Source organism: Oncorhynchus mykiss, chromosome 3 (genome assembly GCF_013265735.2).
Source record: "Oncorhynchus mykiss isolate Arlee chromosome 3, USDA_OmykA_1.1, whole genome shotgun sequence".
In the NCBI taxonomy this organism is placed as follows: domain Eukaryota; kingdom Metazoa; phylum Chordata; class Actinopteri; order Salmoniformes; family Salmonidae; genus Oncorhynchus; species Oncorhynchus mykiss.
Window position 1 is genome coordinate 46,165,826 of NC_048567.1, and position 23,512 is coordinate 46,189,337.

Genomic DNA, 23,512 nt, shown 5'->3' on the forward strand with positions numbered 1-23,512 from the left:
GAGCAATTGAGTGTGTCCTTTGAATGAAAAATCCATTGAAAATATCTGCAGAAAAGGAACGAGAAGAAAATGTACCGTTACATAACAAACAAGGAATTTATTTTCTACATGAGTCCCATTACCTAACTCTAGAAGCCTTCCTAAACTATAACGTAAAGCAGTTCCGCATCCCAAATGGCTCTCTATTCCCTTTATAGTGCACTACTTTTGACCAGGGCTCATAGGGCTCTGGTCAAAAGTAGTGGACTTTATAGGGAATAGGGTGCCATTTGGGATGCATCCCAGGTTTCTGGTCCACAGCTAATGGAGGGCCAGGGAAATGCTGACTCCCCATGAAAGCATAGGACCAAGAGCCATAAACCTTTCATAAAGCATCAATCTTATAGGAGTATATATCACATAACAGTCACTGGTTCATCTAGAACGCTCTGTCAATGTAGTTACTTTTACAACATCCATTTTGCATCTAATATGATATAATCAGGTAAATCCAGACTTAAGTCCCTTAAAGGGTCATCTATGATTGCTACTTCTATTTGTTTTACTTTTAGAATTATTGATACGATCAGGTCCAAAATGATTTCCTTGATAAAGATGAGCAAAAAAGACGGTATAATAGTGTATTATGTATATTAATACAAATACTGGCTATATGTCAAGACTTCCGCCGAAGTCGGTCCCTCTCCTTGTTCGGGCGGTGTTCGGCGGTCGACGTCACCGACCTTCTAGCCATCACTGATCTATTTTTTCATTTTCCATTGGTTTTGTCTTGGCTTCCTTCACACCTGGTTCCAATCCCATTAATCACATGTTGTGTATTTAACCCTCTGTTTCCCCTCATGTCCTTGTCGGAGATTGTTTTATTGTATGTTATGTGCAAGTCGTGTCGGTGTGCGACGGGTTTTGTACCCGCTTATATCATTTTTTTTGTATATTTTGGTTTTTGGAGTTTTATGAGAACTTATTAAACGACTCTGTTTATACCAAGTTTGTTTTCCTGCGCCTGACTTCCCTGCCACCGACACGCACCCATTACACTATATTTTATGCTCACAAATACAGAAAATTATATTATTTTAAACTAATACAATTCCTCAGAGAAAAATATTTAGTTTAATAAGTATATATATATATATATATATATATATTTCCTCTCAAAGAGGAATGGGTAAAAATGATTGGCATCCCTCTTTTCAATACCTTTCAATACCTCACCTTGCGTGGATGTCGGCACTGAGCCTTTTTGCTAAATGTTTTATGAGATTGGAGAACACTTTGGGAGGGATCTTAGACCATTCCTCCAAACAGAATCCTTCCAGATCCTTGATATCCTTTGTCTGCTCTTCTGGACTGACATCTTCAATTCAAACCACGTTTTCAATGGTGTTCATGTCCAGAGACTGAGATGGCCATTGCAAAATGTCAATTTTGAGGTCAATTATCCATTTCTTTGTGAATGTTGATGTGTGCTCAGGGTTACTGTATTGCTGGAAAATCCACTTGCGGCCAAGATTCAGCCTCCCAGCAGAGGCAACCAGGTTTTTGGCTAAAATGTCCTGGAACTGGGTAAAGTTCATGATGCCGTTGACCTTAAGAAGGGCCCCAGGACCAGTGGAAGCCAAATAGCCCCATAAACATCAAAAATCCATCACCATATTTTACAGTAGGTATGAGGTTATTGTCTGCTGATGCATTCTCAGAAGAGGCTCCAAAACCCACCATTGGTGTGCGTGGCCAAAACGCAAAATGTTCATGTCAACTGACCAAAGCACCAGGCGTTTGTTTACATGTTGTTGGATGACGTGAGAATTGAGCTCTTTGGCCATGCACACCAGCGGTGGGTTTGGCGTCGAAATAAGGAACGCATAAGCAGAAAAGAACCCCATACCTACTGTAAAATCTGGTGGTGGATGATCAAGGATGTACGGCGGGACGGTCTAAGATCTTCAATCTCATAAAACATTTGAGAAAAAAAGGCTCAGTGCCGTTACCCTCGAAAGGTAAGGTATTGAAAGGGATGGAAAAAGGGAATGCCAATCATTTTGAGAGGGGGAAAAAAAGTATCACTAGTTAAACAGAAGCTCTTTCTCTGAGCAATTGTATTCGTATAAAATAATATACCTTTTTATTTTACCTTTATTTAATTAGGCAAGTCAGTTAAGAACGAGTTCATATTTTCAATGACAGCCTAGGAACAGTGGGTTAACTGCCTGTTCAGGGGCAGAACGACAGATTTGTACCTTGTCAGCTCGGGGATTTGAACTTGCCACCTTTCGGTTACTAGTCCAACACTCTAACCACTAGGCTACCCTGCCACTAGGCTACCCTGCCGCCCTGCCGTAAATAATAAAGGCCTCATCGTGAGTTTGGTTCAACTGTCGTGCCCCATCAGTACCCAAAATATAAGCTTGTTTTTACCTCATCCCTCAGCCGTTTAACAAAAAAAGTGGCGGGGTATCGCTGTGTTGTCGTTTGAATCCCAGATTGCCCCTTTCTCTCTATAGGTCCCAATAGAAACCTGATGTATGGAGAGGGTGAAAATGATTGTGTGTGTGATAGGCCACTGTGTTGGCTTTCTAGGGTAAATACGTTTGTTTCCCCCAAAGAGAGGAAGGGATGGTGATTACATTAAGAAAACTCCCTCTACACCCTGCACAGTGATTTCATTAAAGTTTGCTAATAGGTTCTTAAAGGGCTTATTTTCATTCCCCCCAAATCGATTCCAGAGCTGTGCTGGACAGGATTCAGCACACATGCACACGCACGCACGCACGCACCCACACAAACACATATACACACACAAGTATACACACGCAAACACACACACAGTCTTGGGTGGTGGTTCTTGGGCTGGAACAGGCCTCCGGATCCAGGCTTCACTACTTGGGAGTCAGAGCCACAGCAGAGCCAGACTGTGCGCCAGGTCACCCGCGTGCTGTGTGTGTGTGTGTGTGTGTCGGTGCTGAAACAGGACTTTACCAAGCAGCCCCATCCTGTGTGTGAGGCGCTGCCGTCATGCTCAGAGCAGCAGCTATTTAAGGAGATGAAGGAAAACAACCAGTGCACTGTTTCCCCGAGATAGTGTGTGTGTGTGTGTGTGTGTGTGCACCCCTGAGCCTGTGTAACGTTGACCGACAATGTTTGCGCGGGTGCGTGCATCTGCGTGTGTGTGTCCTAACGGTATACGGAGTTCACACCAAATATGCCGTTGCGTTTAGCTGTGTTTACACTTCGTGCATGCTTGTGTGTGTGTGTGTGTAGTTTAATGACAGCGCACGTTGCAGTGATTAGCCTGGTCAGTCAGCCTGGTTTTGGGGAGGGGGGAGCAGTTACCTCGATGGCCAGCTGGAACTGCTCATGCTCCCTCTGGAGTTGCTCTGCCTCTGACAGCGAGCTGGCATTCACCATGCTGGCGTTCAGCATGGACTCCCCGTTCCGGATCCAGCCCAGGACCTGCAGGGCGGACACACAGAGAGGAGAGGAGTTTAGAGTTTACATTGGTACAGTACAGTTAGATCTAGGCCAGAGGAGGCAGGCTGGTGAGGGAGGATGTCTCATAATAATGGCTAAAATAGAATGGTACCAAACCTATGAAAACCATGTGTTTGATGTGTCGGATACCATTCCATTGATTCCGTTCCAGCCATAACTATGAGCCTGACCTTTAAAATGCCACCAGACACCACTGGTCTGGGCAACCATCAGCTCACGGGAAGCTATGGTCAAATGTGGCTAGAAGAACTGGTTGGTGTAACGTAACACAATACAGTATTCAATAATGTCACTTTTTTAGGACTATGAACATGCTCAGTCATGGTTCGCCTCAAACGGCAGTTGAAAACGTCAGAGGGACAGACTGAGTCAGACCTAGAAATACCAAAAGTCAGGCTTATGTAATGCATATCTAATGCGATCCCAAAATAAAGCATGAGATCAAACTAGAGGCACACAGAGCTTTGGTATAGTTAGTTGCGCTTCATAAAAGCACAGCTTGGTGGCATAGTTCAACATAAACAAGGGGATAAACTAGGATTAGCAGTACTATAATCTTCACGGGCATATTAACGATTACATATTACACGTGTTCCCTTCTGTTCATTTAGGAATCCCATGAGGGATTAGAAACATATGGATCATTTTTTTTCTCTAGCTTCCTGAAACTCAGAGACCGGCTATGCAGAGGATATGGCTCGTCAGTACCACTCTCTTTCTTTCTCCCTTTCTTTCTTTCTCCCTTTCTCCCTTTCTTTCTTTTTCCCTTTCTCCCTTCCTTCCTTCCTTCCTTCCTTCCTTCCTTCCTTCCTTCCTTCCTTCCTTCCTTCCTTCCTTCCTTCCTTCCTTCCTTCCTTCCTTCCTTCCTTCCTTCCTTCCTTCCTTCCTTCCCCTCCCTCCCTTCTGCCTCATCCTCTTTCTCTCTCTCTCTCTTTCTGTCTCTCTGTCTCTCCCTCTCTCAGCCCTTCCCTTTGCTACACCTTTTCCCCCTCCCCTCCCTCCATTACCAACCACACTACCTGGACTGGGCACCGTCCCAGAAGCCTCCTTCATAGCTACTCTCCAGCAATCAGCCCTATTACCATTAGAGTGCGTCATGCAAAGTGGAGCCTCTTCACTCCCAGGTCCCCGGTGAGAGCAGTTTGGCCCTCAATTACAACCGTCCAAATGAGATTAGTGCAGAAGGAAGCTGGCGCGAGATGAGGAAAGAAACTGCGGACGGTGTGAGGGAAGCCAGCAACCATCTGTGGTAGGGTTATTGCGGCTGCATGGCTATAGATTTTTCACCACTGGCTAGCTAGCGCTACTGCAAATGGTGATGGGATTTGCAGTACGCCATAACATGAGTAATTCATCTAGTAAGTAAAAAAGTAACGAGCCGCAATGACTCATAGGAGCCTGTCTCCTGTTGCGTAAGGCAGCTTGACGTACAAGTACACCCCCTGAACAGAACACTAGTCTATGACAGAGCCTTACCTCCAATCTATCTCCTTAACACCGAGTGTCAAGTAGAGACGGATTGGTTCCCATTCCTACAGTCTTTGCTACGATTCGGCCGGGGATCGAACTCCCCCAACCTTGCAATCTCAGGGCGGACACTCCAACCACAAGGCCACTGAGTCGGTTCACTGATTTAACAGTGCACACTGTTTCATTCATTTCTCCTTTATAAAGTGTATATGAGGTACACTTTCACCGGGGAAGTACGACTGAGGACGACGAGATCTCTTTTCCCTGGGAGCCCTGAGACTTGAGAAACGGCCAATAACAGCAAGAGCAGTAACTCTACTGACTATCTACATGTGGCGTACATTATGTGTGTCACTAGCACTGCGACAAATATCATCCATTATTTAGGGAAACTGCAGCATTTATCCAAATAAATATCCACTTGCATTGATATTGAGGCTGAATCATTTATGGCTATATTTCATTTGACTTTAAGAGGTGATTTGCTACGCGGATGGTCCGGCAGACTTCAGTTTGAGAGAGCGATCCAGACGATTTTACTCCTCTGTATTTCCACAGTTTGTATATGTCTTGCATGGTGAGGAAGGCACACAGCTAAAAGTGCTCTCTGTCAAACTGTCATTCAGATTGAAGTTTCCCCAGAGAGCTTGCTCTCTCAGAACGCGTCCCAAATGGCACTCTACTCCCTAAGTAGTCCATAGGGCTCTAGTCAAAAGTAGTGCACTATATAAGGAATAGGGTCACATTTGAGAGGCAAGTTCAGATTGACACAGACAATACATTACTAGCCTGTCTGAGAAGTGATTCAATAATCGAGTTGAGCGTTTTTCAATGGCACTGGCATACATTGACTTCACATTTGACTCTAGGCCATACAGGCAGATCAGTAGGCAAAAATCTTTGAGAGGAGTGAACAGCTGTCTTCACCAAGAAGCTAATACAAGCCAGTCATTGATCAAACACTGAGCCACTGCTGGCAGCCACGCACACACACTGACTGTTTGATGTAGGGTGCATTCTGCTGGGTGGATGTGCGTGTATATTTGCACGTGCGGGTTTGCGTGTGTGTGTGTATGTATGTATGTTTGCGTGAGTGTGTGTGTGTGTTTGAGACAGCCCTGGACTCTCACCAGCCCAGTTCGCCCTCGTTACCCCTATAATATATAAGCATGGGTGTACACCCACCTGTTTGACCTCTGACTGCAGATGGCGGAGCTGCAGACACTCCTGCAGTCTCTTCTGGGTCTGGTCAGCGCTGACGTCCAGCTCATGCTGCTTCTCATGGAGGAACTCCAGCAGCTCCTGGACCTGAGTGGCCAGATCCACCTCTTTCTCCCCAGTCAACTCAATGCCTAGAACACCACACAGGCACGATGGTCATTACGACATGAAATCATACACAAGTAGTTACATACCATACATGAAGCTATGCATTTGTCCTGTTTTCAGACAAACTGGTTGAAACAATGTTGTCCCCATGTTACTTCCACCAAATAATGAAACGTGATGGTGTTGAATTCACGTGGAAAACTGATATTTATTTTGGTCTTTTTTTTAACTAAACTTTAAATCCAATGAGATGGTTAGCATTATTGTTGAGAGCCCTACTGGCCCAGGTCAAAAGGTGTACACTATATAGTGAACGGGGTGCCATTTGGAATGCTCCCATACAGTTGAGTGTTTCGCCGGTGCAATAGGAGTGACCTCATAAGGTAATATAAACTGGACCACTAGGTGGAGCTAGTGCACTAGTCCTTCCCCAATGAGCACCAGCTAATTTCTCTCCGCCTTGTTCTTTCTCAATGAATGAAATCAGCCGACTTAAAAAGACAACACTTCACTTCAATGTCTAATTAAGTAATTACTGGGACTACCCAAAACCACAGGGTTATCAAGTGTATCTGAGGAGACAAGAAAACAGTATGTGCGTTCCAAATGGCACACTGTGCGCCCTGGTCAAAAGTAGTGCACTTCAAAAGGAATAGGGCGCCATTTAGGACGCAGGCATAGTGAGGAAGAGTACCACTCCAAAAAACATTGATACAAATGTCTATACTGTACAGGTTAAAATGTGACCCTTACACTGGGCTAATTTAATCTTCCAGGGGGAAATATTGTCGAGAGTCCAGCCCACACCTTTGGAGGGCTTAAGTCTCCTTTGGACAGGAACGAGGGGGATGTCACAGACCACACAGTCCATGAAGGGCACACGAGGGTGGCCCAGATTGAGTGCCTTCCCCAGAGTGCCATTTGGGATGCAGCCCAGGCCTAGAATTAAACCCCATGCAGTGCAGTGAAGAGGGTAAGAGGATTGTGCTGAGGGGGAAGGTGAAGCCTTGCTTTTCAAACCTAATTCCTGACTCCTCTCCCTCTCTCCAGATGGTGAACTCCACCGATGTTCAGATAAGACTTCCACTACCCCTCTGAACCTCTACTGCTACCACCCTCCCTCCATCCCTCACAACCATCAGATCCTTCCACATGAGCCCAAGTCAGGTGGCCGGTGGGTGGACCGCTGCTCTCTCTGAGTTGGCAGGGCAGCAAACCTACCCATTTACTCTCCTGTCCCTCTCTCTTAACCCATTCTACGCCTAGCCCGGTGACATAGCTGTAGCCGTAGACTCTCATGGCAGAACTACACACCATGTGAGTTGCGCGACCTTTACATCATGCAGAACAGACACGTCCAGTGACAAGAGCGTCATTAGGGAGAAAAAGAGATGCAGCTGAGTGTGTCCCCCCCCCCCTATCGCTGCGCAATATGAGTGGCTGTCAGTGTTCACCTGAGGCCTGGACCTCCATGATGTACTGGTGCAGGTCCTGTCCCTGCTGCATCACCTCGAAGGTCATGTTGTTCATGGCCAGCTTGCGCTCCGTGTGGCGCTGCAGCCGCTGCTCGGCCAGGGTCAGGTCCTCCGAGTTGAAGTCGTTCACCTGGCGCAGCAGGTCCTCGTTCCACGCGTCCAGCTCCGCCGTCACCTGCAGGGAGAGCAGAGGGCAAAGGTCAGAGGTTAACAATGTCGTTAGTGTTACACCCGGATGGCACACCTGGGGGTGCCGTATGTATCAAGCATCTCAAGAGTACGAGTGCTGATCCGTCGTGTTCTAAAAGGCAAAACTGATCCTAGATCAGCATCCCTACTCTGGGATGCTTGGTACACTGAGAGTATTACGTGCAGCTCAGATGATATGGTGAAACAATACCACAGCCAAATCTCTTCCCTTAGGCATACGGTACATTTATAAGAACAGTATATAGCTCTCCCCATATTATAGTTCATAATGACACCATTGCATAACCCAATGGTAATTCACAGCACTCAGGTCTAGGACATACTAGGAGAGCAGCACTGCACTGCACGTAGTTATCTATCAAAGTCAACTGACATTAGGTCTCTCCAAGCCTTACGCTACGATCATTAGATTACTGTGTGGCCAGCAGATGGGCACAGTACACAGTAGCCCCCCCCACTCCCATCGACCTGCCACCTGAGCCCCCTCTCCCCCCTCCCCCAGCTGCCGTCTTCCCTCTCACACCTCGATGGTGTACTGCTCAAAGATGCGTAGCTGCAGGAAGATGTCCAGTTTGATTTTCCTCTCGTGGAACAGCTCCTCCATCTGGCCCTGGGCCTCGTCCAGGTGCTGCAGGACACTCTCGATGTGGGAGATGGAGCTGTTGTGGGGCATCTTGTTGGTGGACATTGCAGCGTCCCTGAAGCCCAGGAGGAGCGAGGGAGGGGGAGAGAGAGAGAGGAGAGAGAGAGAAGAGAGAGAGAGGAGAGAGAGAGAGAAGAGAGAGAGAGAGAAGAGAGAGAGAGAAGAGAGAGAGAGGAGAGAGAGAGAGAATAGAGAGAGAGAAGAGAGAGAGAATAGAGAGAGAGAAGAGAGAGAGAATAGAGAGAGAATAGAGAGAGAGAAGAGAGAGAGAGAGAGAGAATAGAGAGAGAGAGAGAGAGAAGAGAGAGAGAGAATAGAGAGAGAGCGAGAGAGAGAGAGAGCGAGAGAGAAGAGAGAGAGAGCGAGAGAGAGAGAGAGAGAGAATAGAGAGAGAGAAGAGAGAATAGAGAGAGAGAAGAGAGAGAGAATAGAGAGAGAGAGAGAGAGAGAAGAGAGAGAGAGAGAGAGAGAGAAGAGAGAGAGAGAGAATAGAGAGAGAGAATAGAGAATAGAGAATAGAGAGAGAGAAGAGAGAGAGAATAGAGAGAGAGAGAGAGAGAGAGAGAGAAGAGAGAGAGAGAGAGAGAGAGAAGAGAGAGAGAGAGAGAGAAGAGAGAGAGAGAATAGAGAGAGAGAGAGAGAGAGAAGAGAGAGAGAGAAGAGAGAGAGAGAGAGAGAGAATAGAGAGAGAGAGAGAGAGAACCCTGAGCTGTGAGACAGGCAGTAATAAGACCAAGGCTCAAATGGCAACCTATTAACGTCCTCCCTTTATTGCGCACTATCTTTGACCAGGGCCCCTAGGACTCTAGTAGTGCCCTATAGAGAATAGCAAAATAGACGCAAAGGGGGTGTTCTTTTCATGGTGTTAAGTGTTCAATAAGAGAGGTTGTAAAATATGCAATAAACGAGGCAGCTCTATGGAATAGCCTAATTGCCCACACTGTAAAGGCACTGTAGTCCATTCCTGCGGTCAAATGACCTAGTGTCAGAAATACATATATATATATTTTTACAGAAACGAAATGACAAAATGTAGACCTACAGTATCTTTGCTAAATACGTTGACTTGAAGCCATTTGCAGTCCACATGGTTCTAAGCGGCTTCAATAGCATTCACACTGCCGTAGGAGTCAGGACTACTGTAAATTGCATTATGGCTGATCATGGACATGCCAGCATTCACACTGCCGTAGGAGTCAGGACTACTGTAAATTGCATTATGGCTGATCATGGACATGCCAGCATTCACACTGCCGTAGGAGTCAGGACTACTGTAAATTGCATTATGGCTGATCATGGACATGCCAGCATTCACACTGCCGTAGGAGTCAGGACTACTGTAAATTGCATTATGGCTGATCATGGACATGCCAGACATTGTCAATAAGCCAGATGAAATGAATTCTTGATTAAGGCCTAAAAAGAGAACAAATAATTCTAAAAAGTCTAACATTTTTAACAGAACAACAACTTGTTTTAAATAGGCTGTTTCACACTTACAGGCACCATCATTTCTCCCCGTGGGCGTATAATATAAAAACAACGCAGATATGGAGGGTTTTAACACACATCCAAACGTTTCACAGTAGCTGGACAGAGATCCAACATAAAGAGAAAGGGAGAATGTCCACTCACCGTTATACTGCTCCCAAATAGACCAGTGCTTTATGAACATAATCAGGAGCCAAACCTTTTATCCACAGTCTTGACTACTTTGCAATTGCATCGGGCAGACAAAAAACTGCCTTAATTGAGAGGAGGGGGAGACTATGCTTGGTTTTTAATGAAATAAAACAAAATGTGAATTATTATATATATTTTCTTTATGTTTCTAAATACAAAGTATACAGGCACCAAAAGTCCATTGGGCTACTCTTGTACCATGCGCATATAAACGGTGATCGGCACGGCACGGCTGGATAGGCTGATCTCCGCTATCAAAGTTAATTCCGTAACCAACTGCGTTACAGGTTGGTCTTAAATATTCCCGTCAGCGCCGTCTGAAATTAGCACTTTGGATCAGGTTTTTAAGGACACACTTCAAATATTTCCACCCCGACTATCTGAGCTCATATAGGACATGTAACCTGGTTGTTAGGGCTGGTAAATGCCTGTGCGTCAGTTTTTACATGATGAAATTGCAAACTTAACAACAGCCGAAAAGAAATTGCCCTATATCTGACATGGTACAGGTGTCTTATAGTTTTATACTTTGGTTTTAAATGACATTTTCCTGTGTGACCCTGATTTAGCCCACTGCTGTAAAATGTTAACACACCCGCCCCTGGAGTGGATTAGCAATTACAACACCTATCACAATGCAGTATTGAACTTCGAGTGCTTCCCAAATGGCACCCTATAGGATGGGACACAGCCTTATAGTACAGCAATCTCTATGTGTTCTCGGACACTTGACACTCTCTCCCACACATGGGTCTGTGGCCCATAAAACAAGCGAGTGTGTTTTGTTGACTGCGGTGAAATGGCATCATATTTCCATCGCTCTTGACAGTACACTCTTAGACAAAAAGGTGCTAGGAGAACCATTTGAAGAACCCATTTTGGTTCCAGGTAGAATCCCTTTGAGTTCCATTTAGAACCTTTTCCACAGCCTGTAGTTCTCCCCACTGTCCCCTGGTGGAGGCCTCTGTAACACCCCGGGGTGAAGTTTCCCCTAGGTTCAGATCTAGGATCAGCTTCCCCCATTCCTAACCTTATCACCCTAAATGTAGCAGATACAGCACTGACCTGAGCTGCTGGATGAGATCCTCTCCCTCCTTGATGACGTTAAGCGTAGCCTCCAGGGTGGCCGTCTGCTGCTGCTGGAACTGCTTGATGAGCTCCTGGACTGACTCCACCGAGTCTGAACACACCTCCTCCAACAGCTCCTTCTGCAGGTCCTCCATCCACGTCCACAGCTGGAGGGAGAGAGAGAGAGGGAGGGAAGGATGATGGGAGGAAAGAAGGGAGGGTGAGAGAGAGAGAGAGGAAGGAAGGAAGGAAGGAAGGAAGGAAGGAAGGAAGGAAGGAAGGAAGGAAGGAAGGAAGGAAGGAAGGATGACGGGAGGAAAGATGGGTGAGAGGGAGAAAGAGAGAGAGAGAGAGAGAGAGAGAGAGAGGGAGGGAAGGTGGATGGGAGGAAGGGTGAGAGAGAGAGAGAGAGAGAGGGAAGGAAGGAAGGAAGGAAAGAAGGAAGGAAGGAAGGAAGGAAGGAAGGAAGGAAGGAAGGAAGGAAGGAAGGAAGGAAGGAAGGAAGGAAGGAAGGAAGGAAGGAAGGAAGGAAGGAAGGAAGGGTGAGAGAGAGAGAGAGAGAGAGGGAGGGAAGGATGATGGGAGGAAGGGTGAGAGAGAGAGAGAGAGAGAGAGAGAGAGAGAGAGAGAGAGAGGGAGGGAAGGATGATGGGAGGAAGGGTGAGAGAGAGAGAGAGAGAGAGAGAGAGAGAGAGAGAGAGAGAGAGAGAGAGAGAGAGAGAGAGAGAGAGAGAGAGAAGGAAGGAGGGAAGGAGGGAAGGAAGGAGGGAATGAAGAAAGGAAGGAAGGAAGGAAGGAAGGGTGTGAGAGAGAGAGAGAGAGAGAGAGAGAGCACTGAGAGACGTTACAACAGAACTCAACATAACTCACACCCTGAGGGTCAGACTGTAAAGGACACAATGGGTGAAGCTTTAAGCAGCAATAGTTGTCTAACAGCAATGCACTGACTTATTAAAATAGACAGTAACTTTTCAGTGTGGCTTCATATGTATAATACGTACGCAGGACGAGTACTCAGCACATACTGTATCTCTCTTTAGACTAATTGTTTGACAGCGGGGAAGAAATAAATCCATTTCCTTTTCCATCTCCACAATTAGAGAACTGCTCTCAAAACTCACCGAAAATAGATGCCCATTTCTCAAACTACACCACTTATTTATTTATTTTTTGAAATCACAGAAAAAAAAGATTAACTTGCACTTTAATATTTCAATGAGGGAACAGGAGCTTGAATACACAATTACACACAGCACCTGGAGCATAATCCGAGTAAATTGGCAGGAGACGTTTGGTTGTGTTGAGGGGGGAATGAATCGCAAAGTTCAGCACCTGCTTCATCATCATTTCAGTATCAGCACACTCTAGCTTGGCAAGATTGTTGTCCCAAATGGCACCCTATTGCCTATTCCTTATACAAAGTGATTTACTTTTTACCAGGGCCCATATAGGGAATAGGGTCGTCATTTGGGATGCAGACTCCCTCACTGTTCGCAGTCAGCTCAAGCTCTACTGAGATGCACTGTTGAGGTTTTTCCTATTTACATAAAAAAAAGGAACTTGCTGGACATAGATTTGGCCTGCTAGGCTTGCTGGTCCTCAAAGCATACTCATAGGACATTATGGTAAAAGCAACGCTGCTCTGCCCTTCTCACTCTCCCCGGGTGCAGTGTGTGTGCGAAATGAGTTACTCTCATAACAGTTCATCTAGTATGAAGAGTTTCATTATTTTAGCCATGACAATAACAGCACTTTACCCCGAATGCACCAAGCCATAAAACAATGCTTGCTAAGTCTTCCTCCACAGACAATAATTGGAAGATGGAAATGAGTCAAGATGGTGAGCACCACAAGTGGATGCTCAAGTGTTGTTTGCAACACTGCAATGAGGTCGACAAAACAGGCGTGGCCTAATCATTGAACCAGATAAGTACGACGGCAAGATCTAGCATGACACAACTCATGGACACTAACAGACACGTTGTATTCCAGGAACCACATTCCTAAAAGAATGGCGCACAAAACAAAAAAAAAGAAACACGCCTCAGGATACTAACGTCATCACCTCCCTCCAGTGAGACACTGTACTCCATCCCAAATGGCACCCTATTCCCTTTATAGTGCACTAATTCTGACCGGGGCCCTATCCACATTCCTACAGGGCTCTGGTCAAAGGTAGCACTCTATATAGGGATATCGGGTGCCATTTGGGACACAGGCGCTGTCATCATTTCCACTCGAACCTGTACTTTGGCTCACTTTGCTCATGACTGTGACTATACACACATGCAGAGGGGATTCTCTGTGTCTTTTTTGAAGGGGTTAACAAACAAATAAATGAATAAAGCAGAGAGTGGCGTTGCCATCTTGGTGGTTCCCATGGTAACCGCTCTCCATGACTGATCTGAGCTCGCTCAGAATTAAACATGCTTCTCTGTGTGACTCCTGCTTCAGCTAATGGATCCTGGCTGTGTTGCGCTGCACTGGGCATGGCCAGCACCACACAGCTACCACGCATTTACAGATTTCACCACAAACCTGAATTAGGATTAGACATAGGATTAGGGTGAAATAGGTTGTGCATACTATTTGTAATCCCAGGTCTGTAATACTGTAATAGAATATACTGTACAAGCACACACACGTCACACTTGCACACAGATTTCACCATGAACCAGAATTAAGACATGGGATTGGGGGTGAAATAGGTTGTGCATAATAGTTGTAATCCCAGGTCTGTAATACTGTAATAGAATATACTGTACGAGCACACACACGTCACACTTGCACACAGATTTCACCATGAACCAGAATTAAGACATGGGATTGGGGTTGAAATAGGTTGTGCATAATAGTTGTAATCCTGGGTTAATGTAAATGCTCCAGTCAGAAGACACTTAGAGCATTCTCTGAGAGCATTTCAATACTCTATGTCTCATGTGGAGTCCATAGTGAAGTATCCTCCTCCTTCATTTCGCTTGCATCCCAAATGGCACATATTCCCTCTATGGGGCACCGCAATACGTTTGACCAGGGCTCCTGGGGAATAGGCTGCCATTTGGGACACGAGGCGAGGGTGCCAACATCAAGCAGCCTAAACGAACACATGAGTGAGACGTTTGGACCCCTATGGGCTCTGGTCAAAAGTAGTCAAAAGTAGGGTGCCGTTTGGGAAAAGCCTTGTCCCAGCCATCTCTCGTAATATTGCCCTGAGTGAACATGTGGCAAACACACCGAGCCTTTCCAACAGTTCCTCTGTGTGATTGATAAATCACGGCTCTGATTGCTTTCCTCGTCTGTTTGACGGCACAGTCTGACCGAGCACTCACGGGAGAGTCCCAAATGGCACCCTATCCCTGTAAAGTGCACTTCGTTTGACCAGAGCCCATGGTATATGGAAAGTGGTCAAAAGCAGTGCCCTATAAAGGGAAATAGGGCACCACTTGGGATGCGGGCCATGTCTCCATGTGGACCACTGTCCAGAATGCAAATTAGTATCTTTCAGCTCACACAGCACAGCAGCCTAAAACCTTATTTCTTTTAGCTAATTGCTGCTTTCTGTTAGTCTGGTAGAAAGTATATTAAATGTCAATCGATATAGAGATAGAACCATAAGCGCGAGCAGAAGGCGGAGGCAGCCGAGGAGAAAGCAGAGGAGGGAAATGAAAAAGATTCATACATTACGGTGAGGTGATTACCCCTCCGTAAATCAAACATTTGCTCGGCGGAGCGCATCGTTTTCTTTTACGTGAGCGGAGGAAAACACAAACAACAAAACTTCCCCCTGGCAGTGAACACCACATCAAGCGAGTAACACTAAGTTGAAAGTTGTCAGTAATTGTCCGTTGAGCCGGTGTTGACAGGGATTTGGTGGCATTAGTGATGCATCTGATGCAGTGAGCGTGCCCTCAGTAAACTGGCTATTTCGTTTCATTAGGCTTTTAAAAAGCAATGCCATCTCCGTAGACCACTACTACTGACACCGCCCTATGTAGTGAGCGTCCCAAATGACACCCTATTCGCTATGTAGTGCACTACTTTTGACCAGGGCACATAGTCACCCATTGGGCTCAGGTCAAAGGTAGTGCACTTCAAAGGAAAAAGGGGGATGGGATGCTATTGGGATGCTCTTGGTCTCTAAATCAATAAGGGATGTGGACTTGGCTTTCAGGATAACAATCAGACCCTAGGAGTCTTATTTCAGGCCAATCTAAGCACAGGTTGGTGTGCGTCTTCAGGCCAAGCTCTCCGAGCCCCTGAAAAGTAAACTATTAAAGAAAGACTTTGAGTCCAACAACATTTCCTGGTCTGGTCTACGTCTCAAATGGCACCCTATTCCCTACATAGTGCACTCAGAAAAATTGGTGCTTTCTAGGACCTAAAGGGGTTCTTCGGCTGTCCCCACAGGAGAAGCCTTTGAAGAACCCTTTTTTGGTTCAAGGTTGAATCTATTTGTGTTCCACGTAGAACCCTTTCCGCAGAGGGTTCTACGCGGAACTCAAAAGGGCTCTACCTGGAACCAAAAAAGGGTTCTACTATGGGGACAGTCAAAGAACCCTTTTGGAACCCTTTTTGTAAGAGTGTGGTGCCTTATATAGGGGATAGGGTGCCATGTAAGATGCAGCCCGTCATCCATAAGCAATCTACCATAATGCATCATGTCGACAGGAGCAAGCCAGTCAGAAGGTAAGCTGCTCCTCTGCTCCGAACACAGTGAATAACATAAATCGGCTTTGGAAAAGAAAAGTGGGCTGTTGGAAAGGGTACAAGGTGGAGACTTAAAAATGGTAGCAAACAGTTTAATATACGCCATATATATACTGTATACGCCCCATACAATGTGCGATTTTCAAATCATTGCCATTTTCCTTTTCTCAGTCTGATATTCCGCTAAGATACTTCCCACAATCACTCTGCCTAGTCACTCTCTGCTCTGCGTGGAACGGCTGCGACTCCGAAAACCCACACTCCCACTGCTTCTCATAGATCACTGGGACTGGCTCACGAATGATGTGTGTGTGTGTCTGTGTGTGTGCGTGTATGTGTGCGTGTAGGTGTGTGTGTGTGTGTGTAGCTGATGAATGATGGCTCCATTAGGAGAGCTGAACCAAACAAATGCCCTCCACGCTGCTCCAGAGGTTCCACAGGTGAATCGTGGTACTCCGCAGCGCAGGATAATGACTCTGGCTCATAGGTTGGTCAGGAAAATCAGAAGACCTCAACAAGCAGTGGTCACCCAGCCCAGCGTACACAGGCCTTTTATGTCTTCCTCCTGTCCCAGTGCTCAAAGATGTGCCGCATTAAGGGGATAGACAATGGTACCGTATTACTTTACAGAGTACTAATTCTGACCAGGGCCCATAGGGTTTATAGTGCACTACTTTTGACCAGGGCCCATAGGGTTTATAGTGCACTACTTTTGACCAGGGCCCATAGGGTTTATAGTGCACTACTTTTGACCAGTGCCAGTAGGGTTTATAGTACACTACTTTTGACCAGGGCCAGTAGGGTTCGGGTCGAAAGTAGTACACTACACGCTGAAGAGCTGCTAGGGGAAGAGAGGAGAACAGCAAGCTGTCTAGGGTCATCTACCACATCCACCCCTTGTTCAGTAACACGGAGAGAGAGAGAGAGAGAGAGAGAGAGAGAGAGAGAGAGAGAGGGAAGGAAGGAAGGAAGGAAGGAAGGAAGGAAGGAAGGAAGGAAGGAAGGAAGGAAGGAAGGAAGGAAGGAAGGAGGGTGAGAGAGAGAGAGAGCGAAAGAGAGAGAGAGAGAGAGAGAAAGAGAGAGAGAAGGAAGGAAGGAAGGAAGGAAGGAAGGAAGGAAGGAAGGAAGGAAGGAAGGAAGGAAGGAAGGGTGAGAGAGAGAGAGAGCGAAAGGGAGAGAGAGAGAGAGAGAGAAAGAGAGGGAAGGAAGGAAGGAAGGAAGGAAGGAAGGAAGGAAGGAAGGAAGGAAGGAAGGAAGGGTGAGAGAGAGAGAGAGACAGAGACAGAGACAGAGAGAGAGAGAGAGAGAGAGAGAGAGAGAGAGAGAGATAGACCCAACCAAATCGTGAGAAAACAAAAAGACACATTGACACATTGGTAAGAATTAACAAAAAAACTGAGCAAACTAGAATGCTATTTGGCCCTACACAGAGAGTACACAGTTGCAGAATACCTGACCACTGTGACTGACCCAAATTTAAGGAAAGCTTTGACTATGTACAGACTCAGTGAGCATAGCCTTGTTATTGAGAAAGGCCGCCGCAGGCAGACCTGCTATGTGAAAAATGCCCACAAAATGAGGTGGAAACTGAGCTGCACTTCCTAACCTCCTGTCAAATGTACGACCATATTAGAGACATATATTTCACTCAGATTATACAGATCCACAAAGAATTCGAAAACAGACTAGATTCTCCCATATCTACTGGGTGAAATACCACAGAGTGCCATCACAGCAGCAAGATGTGTGACCTGTTGCCACAAGAAAAGGGCAACCAGTGAAGAACAAACACCATTATAAATACAACCCATACTTGTGTTTATTTATGTTCCCTTTTGTACTTGAACCATTTGCACAGAATTACAACACTTTATATAGACATAATATGACATTTGTAATGTCTTTATTCTTTTGGAACTTCTGTGAGTGAAATGTTTACTGTTCATTTCTGTTGTTACTTTCAGTTTTGTATATTATCTACTTCACTTGCTTTGGCAATGTTAATATATGTTTCCCATGCCAATAAAGCCTCTTTAATTCAATTGAGAGAGAGATAGAGCTGTGAACTTGTGAACATCACAAAATCGGGGTAAAAATCAAAAATAACAGTTGGACACTGATTTTAAAGAGTTTAAGATTAGATGGTGGTAGGTCTGTGAAGTAGCCCTCACACAGACAGAATGTCCATCCCTATTAGCAACCTTTTGACCAGGGATGTGGGCTATTGTAGTGCACTATATAGGGAATAGGGTGCCCAGGCTGGTCACTCACATATGGCATGGATCAGGCTGCACTAACTAGAGAGAAGACTCCCTGCATACCTTAGTAATCTGGGTGCGATCCTCTGTGAACGGCTGGTATGAATGCCCTGTCTGTCGGCAGCGATCAGCGACACTCGCAGACGGGCATCTTGAGGCTGCATAAGCCAAGCCAACCCCCGAGTCTCAACCCTGTGCCAAGTTACTGCTCTCCAGGACAGGGAGCATGAACCATCATGCAGGTCAGGGTTCAAAGGTCTTACCTCCTTGGTGTGGGTGTGGAAGGAGACCGACATGTCCAGCAGCAGTTTCCTCTGCTCCACCCGCCGGACAAAGTCTTGGATCCTGACCTCCAGGTGTCGCGCTGCTTTGTAGATCTCCTCTGGGTCACATTCCCCAGTCTGGGCCAGCTGCTCGGCCGCCTCCAGGAGCTTGTCTGCGTTGGTGTAGGTGTTCTGGTACCCAGGGGAGACAAAAGGGCAGCTCAATTAGATGACCGCAAACACAAGTGGGTAGAGAACTGGGTCTGCAATGTGCACTCTACAGGATCTTACCGGCTGCAACTCTGAGGTCTCCAAGTTCATTGACAATTGTGTCTGTCTGCACTCTGTCTCTGCATGCTTTGCCTGACCACTGCACTCCTGTCTCTCTCTCCTCCACCACCACAAACAGGCAAGACCTCTCTCTCCGATGGGCGCCTCCACTACTAAATTGCCCCAAAACTCTGCAGAGTGGCAGGGTAAATCCTTGGCTATCCAGATGTGGTAATCCCACAGCTTGGCAAGTGTTGTCTCTGGATCAACACGACAGTGGGGACTAAGTCCGTAGAGCATCAGCCATCAGGGCAGGACAGATTAATGCCTGGCTAGCATGTAGCGTGTAACAAGTAGCAGCGTGGTGATCTGACTAGGATGGGATGACCCAAAGGCTCGGGAACTGGTCACCTCCTGTAAGGTTGTGGCACATTCACTGGGTGCATATGGCTCTGGTAAAAGGCAGTGCACTAGCAAGGCAGTAGGGTGCCATTTGGGATGCATTCTGGGCCTTTTAGGAATAAAGATGCCATATGGGGACCCTTACCTAGTGACACTCACCCTGGAGAAGATTTAACACTGTGGGCCTCATCATAATCACAGTCATGTAATTCAAATCCTTTCTCTCCCTACCTACTGTGTCTGTCTGGCACTGAAGTCCAAACAAGGCTCATTTTCGATTATCCAAAGTGTGGCTCCCCGGTGATGTGGGCGGGGAAAGCCACTGTATGGAGTGTCAGCCACGCCCCACAACCAGCATTGTAGGCTGCAGCAAGCTAGGCTGCAGGGCTCGGCCCACACCTGAGGCCGCTCGGCCTCATTAGGCTGCAACACAGTCTGGAGAAATTCAAGGGCCTGCTTTAGTTCAGCACGGGGGAGCTCCTGGCTGGACGCTGGAGGCTGAGCTCTAAAGACATTTGTTTGAAGCCCTGGAGTGAACACACTACAAGTGAAGCTAGTAGCAGCCCAGAAAGTTTTCTTTAAAGTTAAGGCTAACTCTAGGTTCAGTTAAAACCTCTACAAGATCGGTGTCCCGACCTCGGGATGGTTGAGCGAATGTAGGCTAATGCGATTAGCATGAGGATGTAAGTAACAAGAACATTTCCCAGGACATAGACATATCTGATATTGGCACAAATCTTAAATTCTTGTTAATCTAACTGCACTGTCCAATTTACAGTAGCTATTACAGTGAAATAATACCATGCTATTGTCTGAGGAGAGTGCACAAAGTTATTCAGTTATTAATAAACCAATTAGGTACATTTGGGCAGTCTTGATACAACATTTTGAACAGAAATGCAATGGTTCATTGGATCCGTCTAAAACTTTGCACATACACTGCTACCATCTAGTGGCCAAAATCCAAATTGTGCCTGGGATGGAATAACACATTATGGCCTTTCTCTTGCATTTGAAAGATGATGGTGCAAAAAAAAAAAAAAAAAAAATGGTTGGTTTTTTCTTTGTATTATCTTTTACCAGATCAACTGTTATATTATCCTACATTCATTTCACATTTTCAAATGGTATCAAGAATATGCATATCCTTACTTCAGGTCCTGAGCTACAGGCTACAGTTAGATTTGGGTATGTCATTTTTGGGGCGGAAATTGAAAATAAGGGTCTGATCCTGAAGATGTTTTAAGGAGAGTGGGAGAGTGTTTTGTTTTCCATTCATGTTTGAGAACCAGCTTTGTGAACCTTTTATTTTGACTAAATATGCCAGCCTAGCCTGGTTTAGGCTGTGCCCCAGAAGCGTTGGGCTTCTGTCAATGTTCCTCCTTGATGCCTTCCTACCAGCCACCTACCAGTCACACCTACCAGTCACATCAGCCAGTCACACCTATCAGTCACACCTATCAGTCACACCTACCAGTCACACCAGCCAGTCACACCTACCAGTCACACCTATCAGTCACACCTACCAGTCACACCAACCAGTCACACCAGCCAGTCACACCTACCAGTCACACCTATCAGTCACACCTACCAGTCACACCAACCAGTCACACCAGCCAGTCACACCTACCAGTCACACCTATCAGTCACACCTACCAGTCACACCAACCAGTCACACCAGCCAGTCACACCTACCAGTCACACCTATCAGTCACACCTACCAGTCACACCAACCAGTCACACCAGCCAGTCACACCTACCAGTCACACCTATCAGTCACACCTACCAGTCACACCAACCAGTCACACCAGCCAGTCACACCTACCAGTCACACCTATCAGTCACACCTACCAGTCACACCAACCAGTCACACCAGCCAGTCACACCTACCAGTCACACCTATCAGTCACACCTACCAGTCACACCAACCAGTCACACCAGCCAGTCACACCTACCAGTCACACCTATCAGTCACACCTACCAGTCACACCAACCAGTCACACCAGCCAGTCACACCTACCGAGTCGTTACAACACTTAATACTTTTTTCGTTAATCAAATAATTCTGAAGCGGTCATATTATTTTTTCACCCCCTTCAAAATATCTTAATCCATCTTTTTTTCCTCCCAAATAAACTGGACAAGGTTTAATAGCGGCTGCTGACATGTAACATTTGAACGCCATGCTTTGATCGACCGTAAAAAACGAAGATTCAAAATGGGTTTCTCTGTGTGACTTAATGCATGCTGTGGAGGTGGATATATTTGCGAGGGAGGGTCAATTCAAAGGACATGGATACAGTAAGCAGGATTACAGTTAGAGGGCTCTTGTGTACTTATCTACTGATGTGGAGTAAAGGCTGTATTAAAACCCACACATCTACATTTTCAATAGTACACGCACAATCCAGAACAGCTACGAATTAGATCACGGTTAAAAACCTTCTCCATGTCAATTCCCTATCACTCGACCACTCCTCCCACACCATTAGACATAGCCTGCGTCCCAAATGGCGCACCATTCCTAGGGCACTATGTAGGGGGATTGGGTGGCATTTGGGACACGACCCAGGCCAGGCAGCACATAGCGTTCATCGGTTCAGGAAAACTCCTCCCTTGTCCTTTCGTATTATCTCATCCCTCCAGAGCGGTGCAGTCAATAACGGCATTCAGGCTTTCCCTTTGCAGATATGGCTGGGCTGAGCTGGAGTCATCTCTCTTCTTCCCTAGTCTTTTTTTAACACTGCCAGATTCCCTCTGTATCGCTTTTATTCAATCTGTTCCACGCGCAGCACTTTTATGGGCTCGTTAACCAGATTCCAGAAACAAAAGCTTTGTGCCTCTCTCTCTCTTTTCCCATTAAGAAGTGCTCAGCCTAAACAAAATCCCACACTGCATGTTTTGTAGGCAGAATACATCTGAGGACAGTCATTAGAGAGCTGCACCCTTTGTGCCATTCGGGCTATTTGGGGGGGGGGGGGGGGGGGGGGGGGGGGGGGGATCCATCTACAATGGCAGATAGAATCTGAGCACAACCTCTCTGAATAATTAACTGATGTCATTTCAATGTGGTGTCATTAGGATTTTTCAACATCCTTCTCTTTTGATGTTTTATTCGCTCTAAACTCCTTGGATGAGTTATTATGATGAAGATCAATTAAAGGCTTTGAGTTCGTGCGTGCATCTGCGTATGTTTGCGTGTGAACTTATGTGGGCGTATGTGTCTAGCCATGTCTGACCCCCCCCCCCCCCCCCAATAAAAAAAATGTTGGTTTGACTTTGGTTTCAATCTCCTTTGATGAGGTGTCTTGGGGAGATGATGGTGCCATATGTACATGTCTTAATGAGCTCACATTTCAAATATTCCAATATGAAGTGCTTTATTTGATTCATTAAGCCATTTGATCCATCCTTCAGGAGTAGGGGGGAATTAAACATCCTCATCTCGTACACTTTTCCCCAGAGAGATGTACGTGGTTAGAAAATAGGGTAAATAATGTTCAGGCCTCTCAGACTGTCCTAATCTGCACCCTATTCCCTGGTGCACTACTTTTGACCAAAGCCCTATGGGACCTGATGAAAAGTAGCGCACTATATAGGGAACAGCGTGCCATTTGGGACACAACCGGCAGACCTCTGCTTGCCCTGAAGACAGACACGTTGTCCATCATCAGGAGGGGCGAAAACGTTGTCGTAAATCCAGGATTGCACATCCATTGAGCGTCAAAAGCCATCCCCCTTAACGCTGGTGTTATCACTAGTCACGGCTCATGCTGCTACCATTACATTACCGTTAGCAAAGCAGAAGAAATGGGACCGGAAATTATTTTATTTACTGGACATCTTATGTTGCCGGGTACATTTATTTTGTTGCCGGGTACATTTCTTATGTTGCCGGGTACATTTATTTTGTTGCCGGGTACATTTCTTATGTTGCCGGGTACATGTCTTATGTTGCCGGGTACATTTCTTATGTTGCCGGGTACATTTCTTATGTTGCCGGGTACATTTCTTATGTTGCCGGGTAGTTGGATGATATCAGATACTCTCTGCGTCCCAAATGGCACCCTATTCCCAACATAGTGCGCTATTTTTTGACCAGAGCCCTATGGTCCCTAGTCAAAAGTACTGCACTAGGGAATAGGTTGCCAGGTGTGACGCAGGCGCTATCTACTCGTGTACTACTTGTGACCTATAGTCATATAGCCTATTAAAGCAGAACATCTTACTTTGTGCAGTTTG

General features: G+C 46.1%; 1 protein-coding gene across 4 annotated transcripts in view; it reads right to left on the minus strand.

Annotated features, from left to right (window-relative positions):
• Positions 1 to 23,512, minus strand: part of LOC110504150 (kalirin-like) — a 257,148-nt gene that overhangs the window by 87,765 nt on the left and 145,871 nt on the right. For all 4 annotated transcript variants that reach the window (XM_036974283.1, XM_036974281.1, XM_036974280.1 and 1 more), the window contains exons 11-16: positions 18,599 to 18,790; positions 11,368 to 11,537; positions 8,500 to 8,674; positions 7,746 to 7,941; positions 6,148 to 6,314; positions 3,334 to 3,453 (exon numbers count right to left, since the gene is read on the minus strand). In XM_036974283.1, coding sequence (XP_036830178.1) covers positions 3,334 to 3,453; positions 6,148 to 6,314; positions 7,746 to 7,941; positions 8,500 to 8,674; positions 11,368 to 11,537; positions 18,599 to 18,790 — 1,020 coding nt within the window. The remainder of the gene's footprint in view (positions 1 to 3,333; positions 3,454 to 6,147; positions 6,315 to 7,745; positions 7,942 to 8,499; positions 8,675 to 11,367; positions 11,538 to 18,598; positions 18,791 to 23,512) is intronic.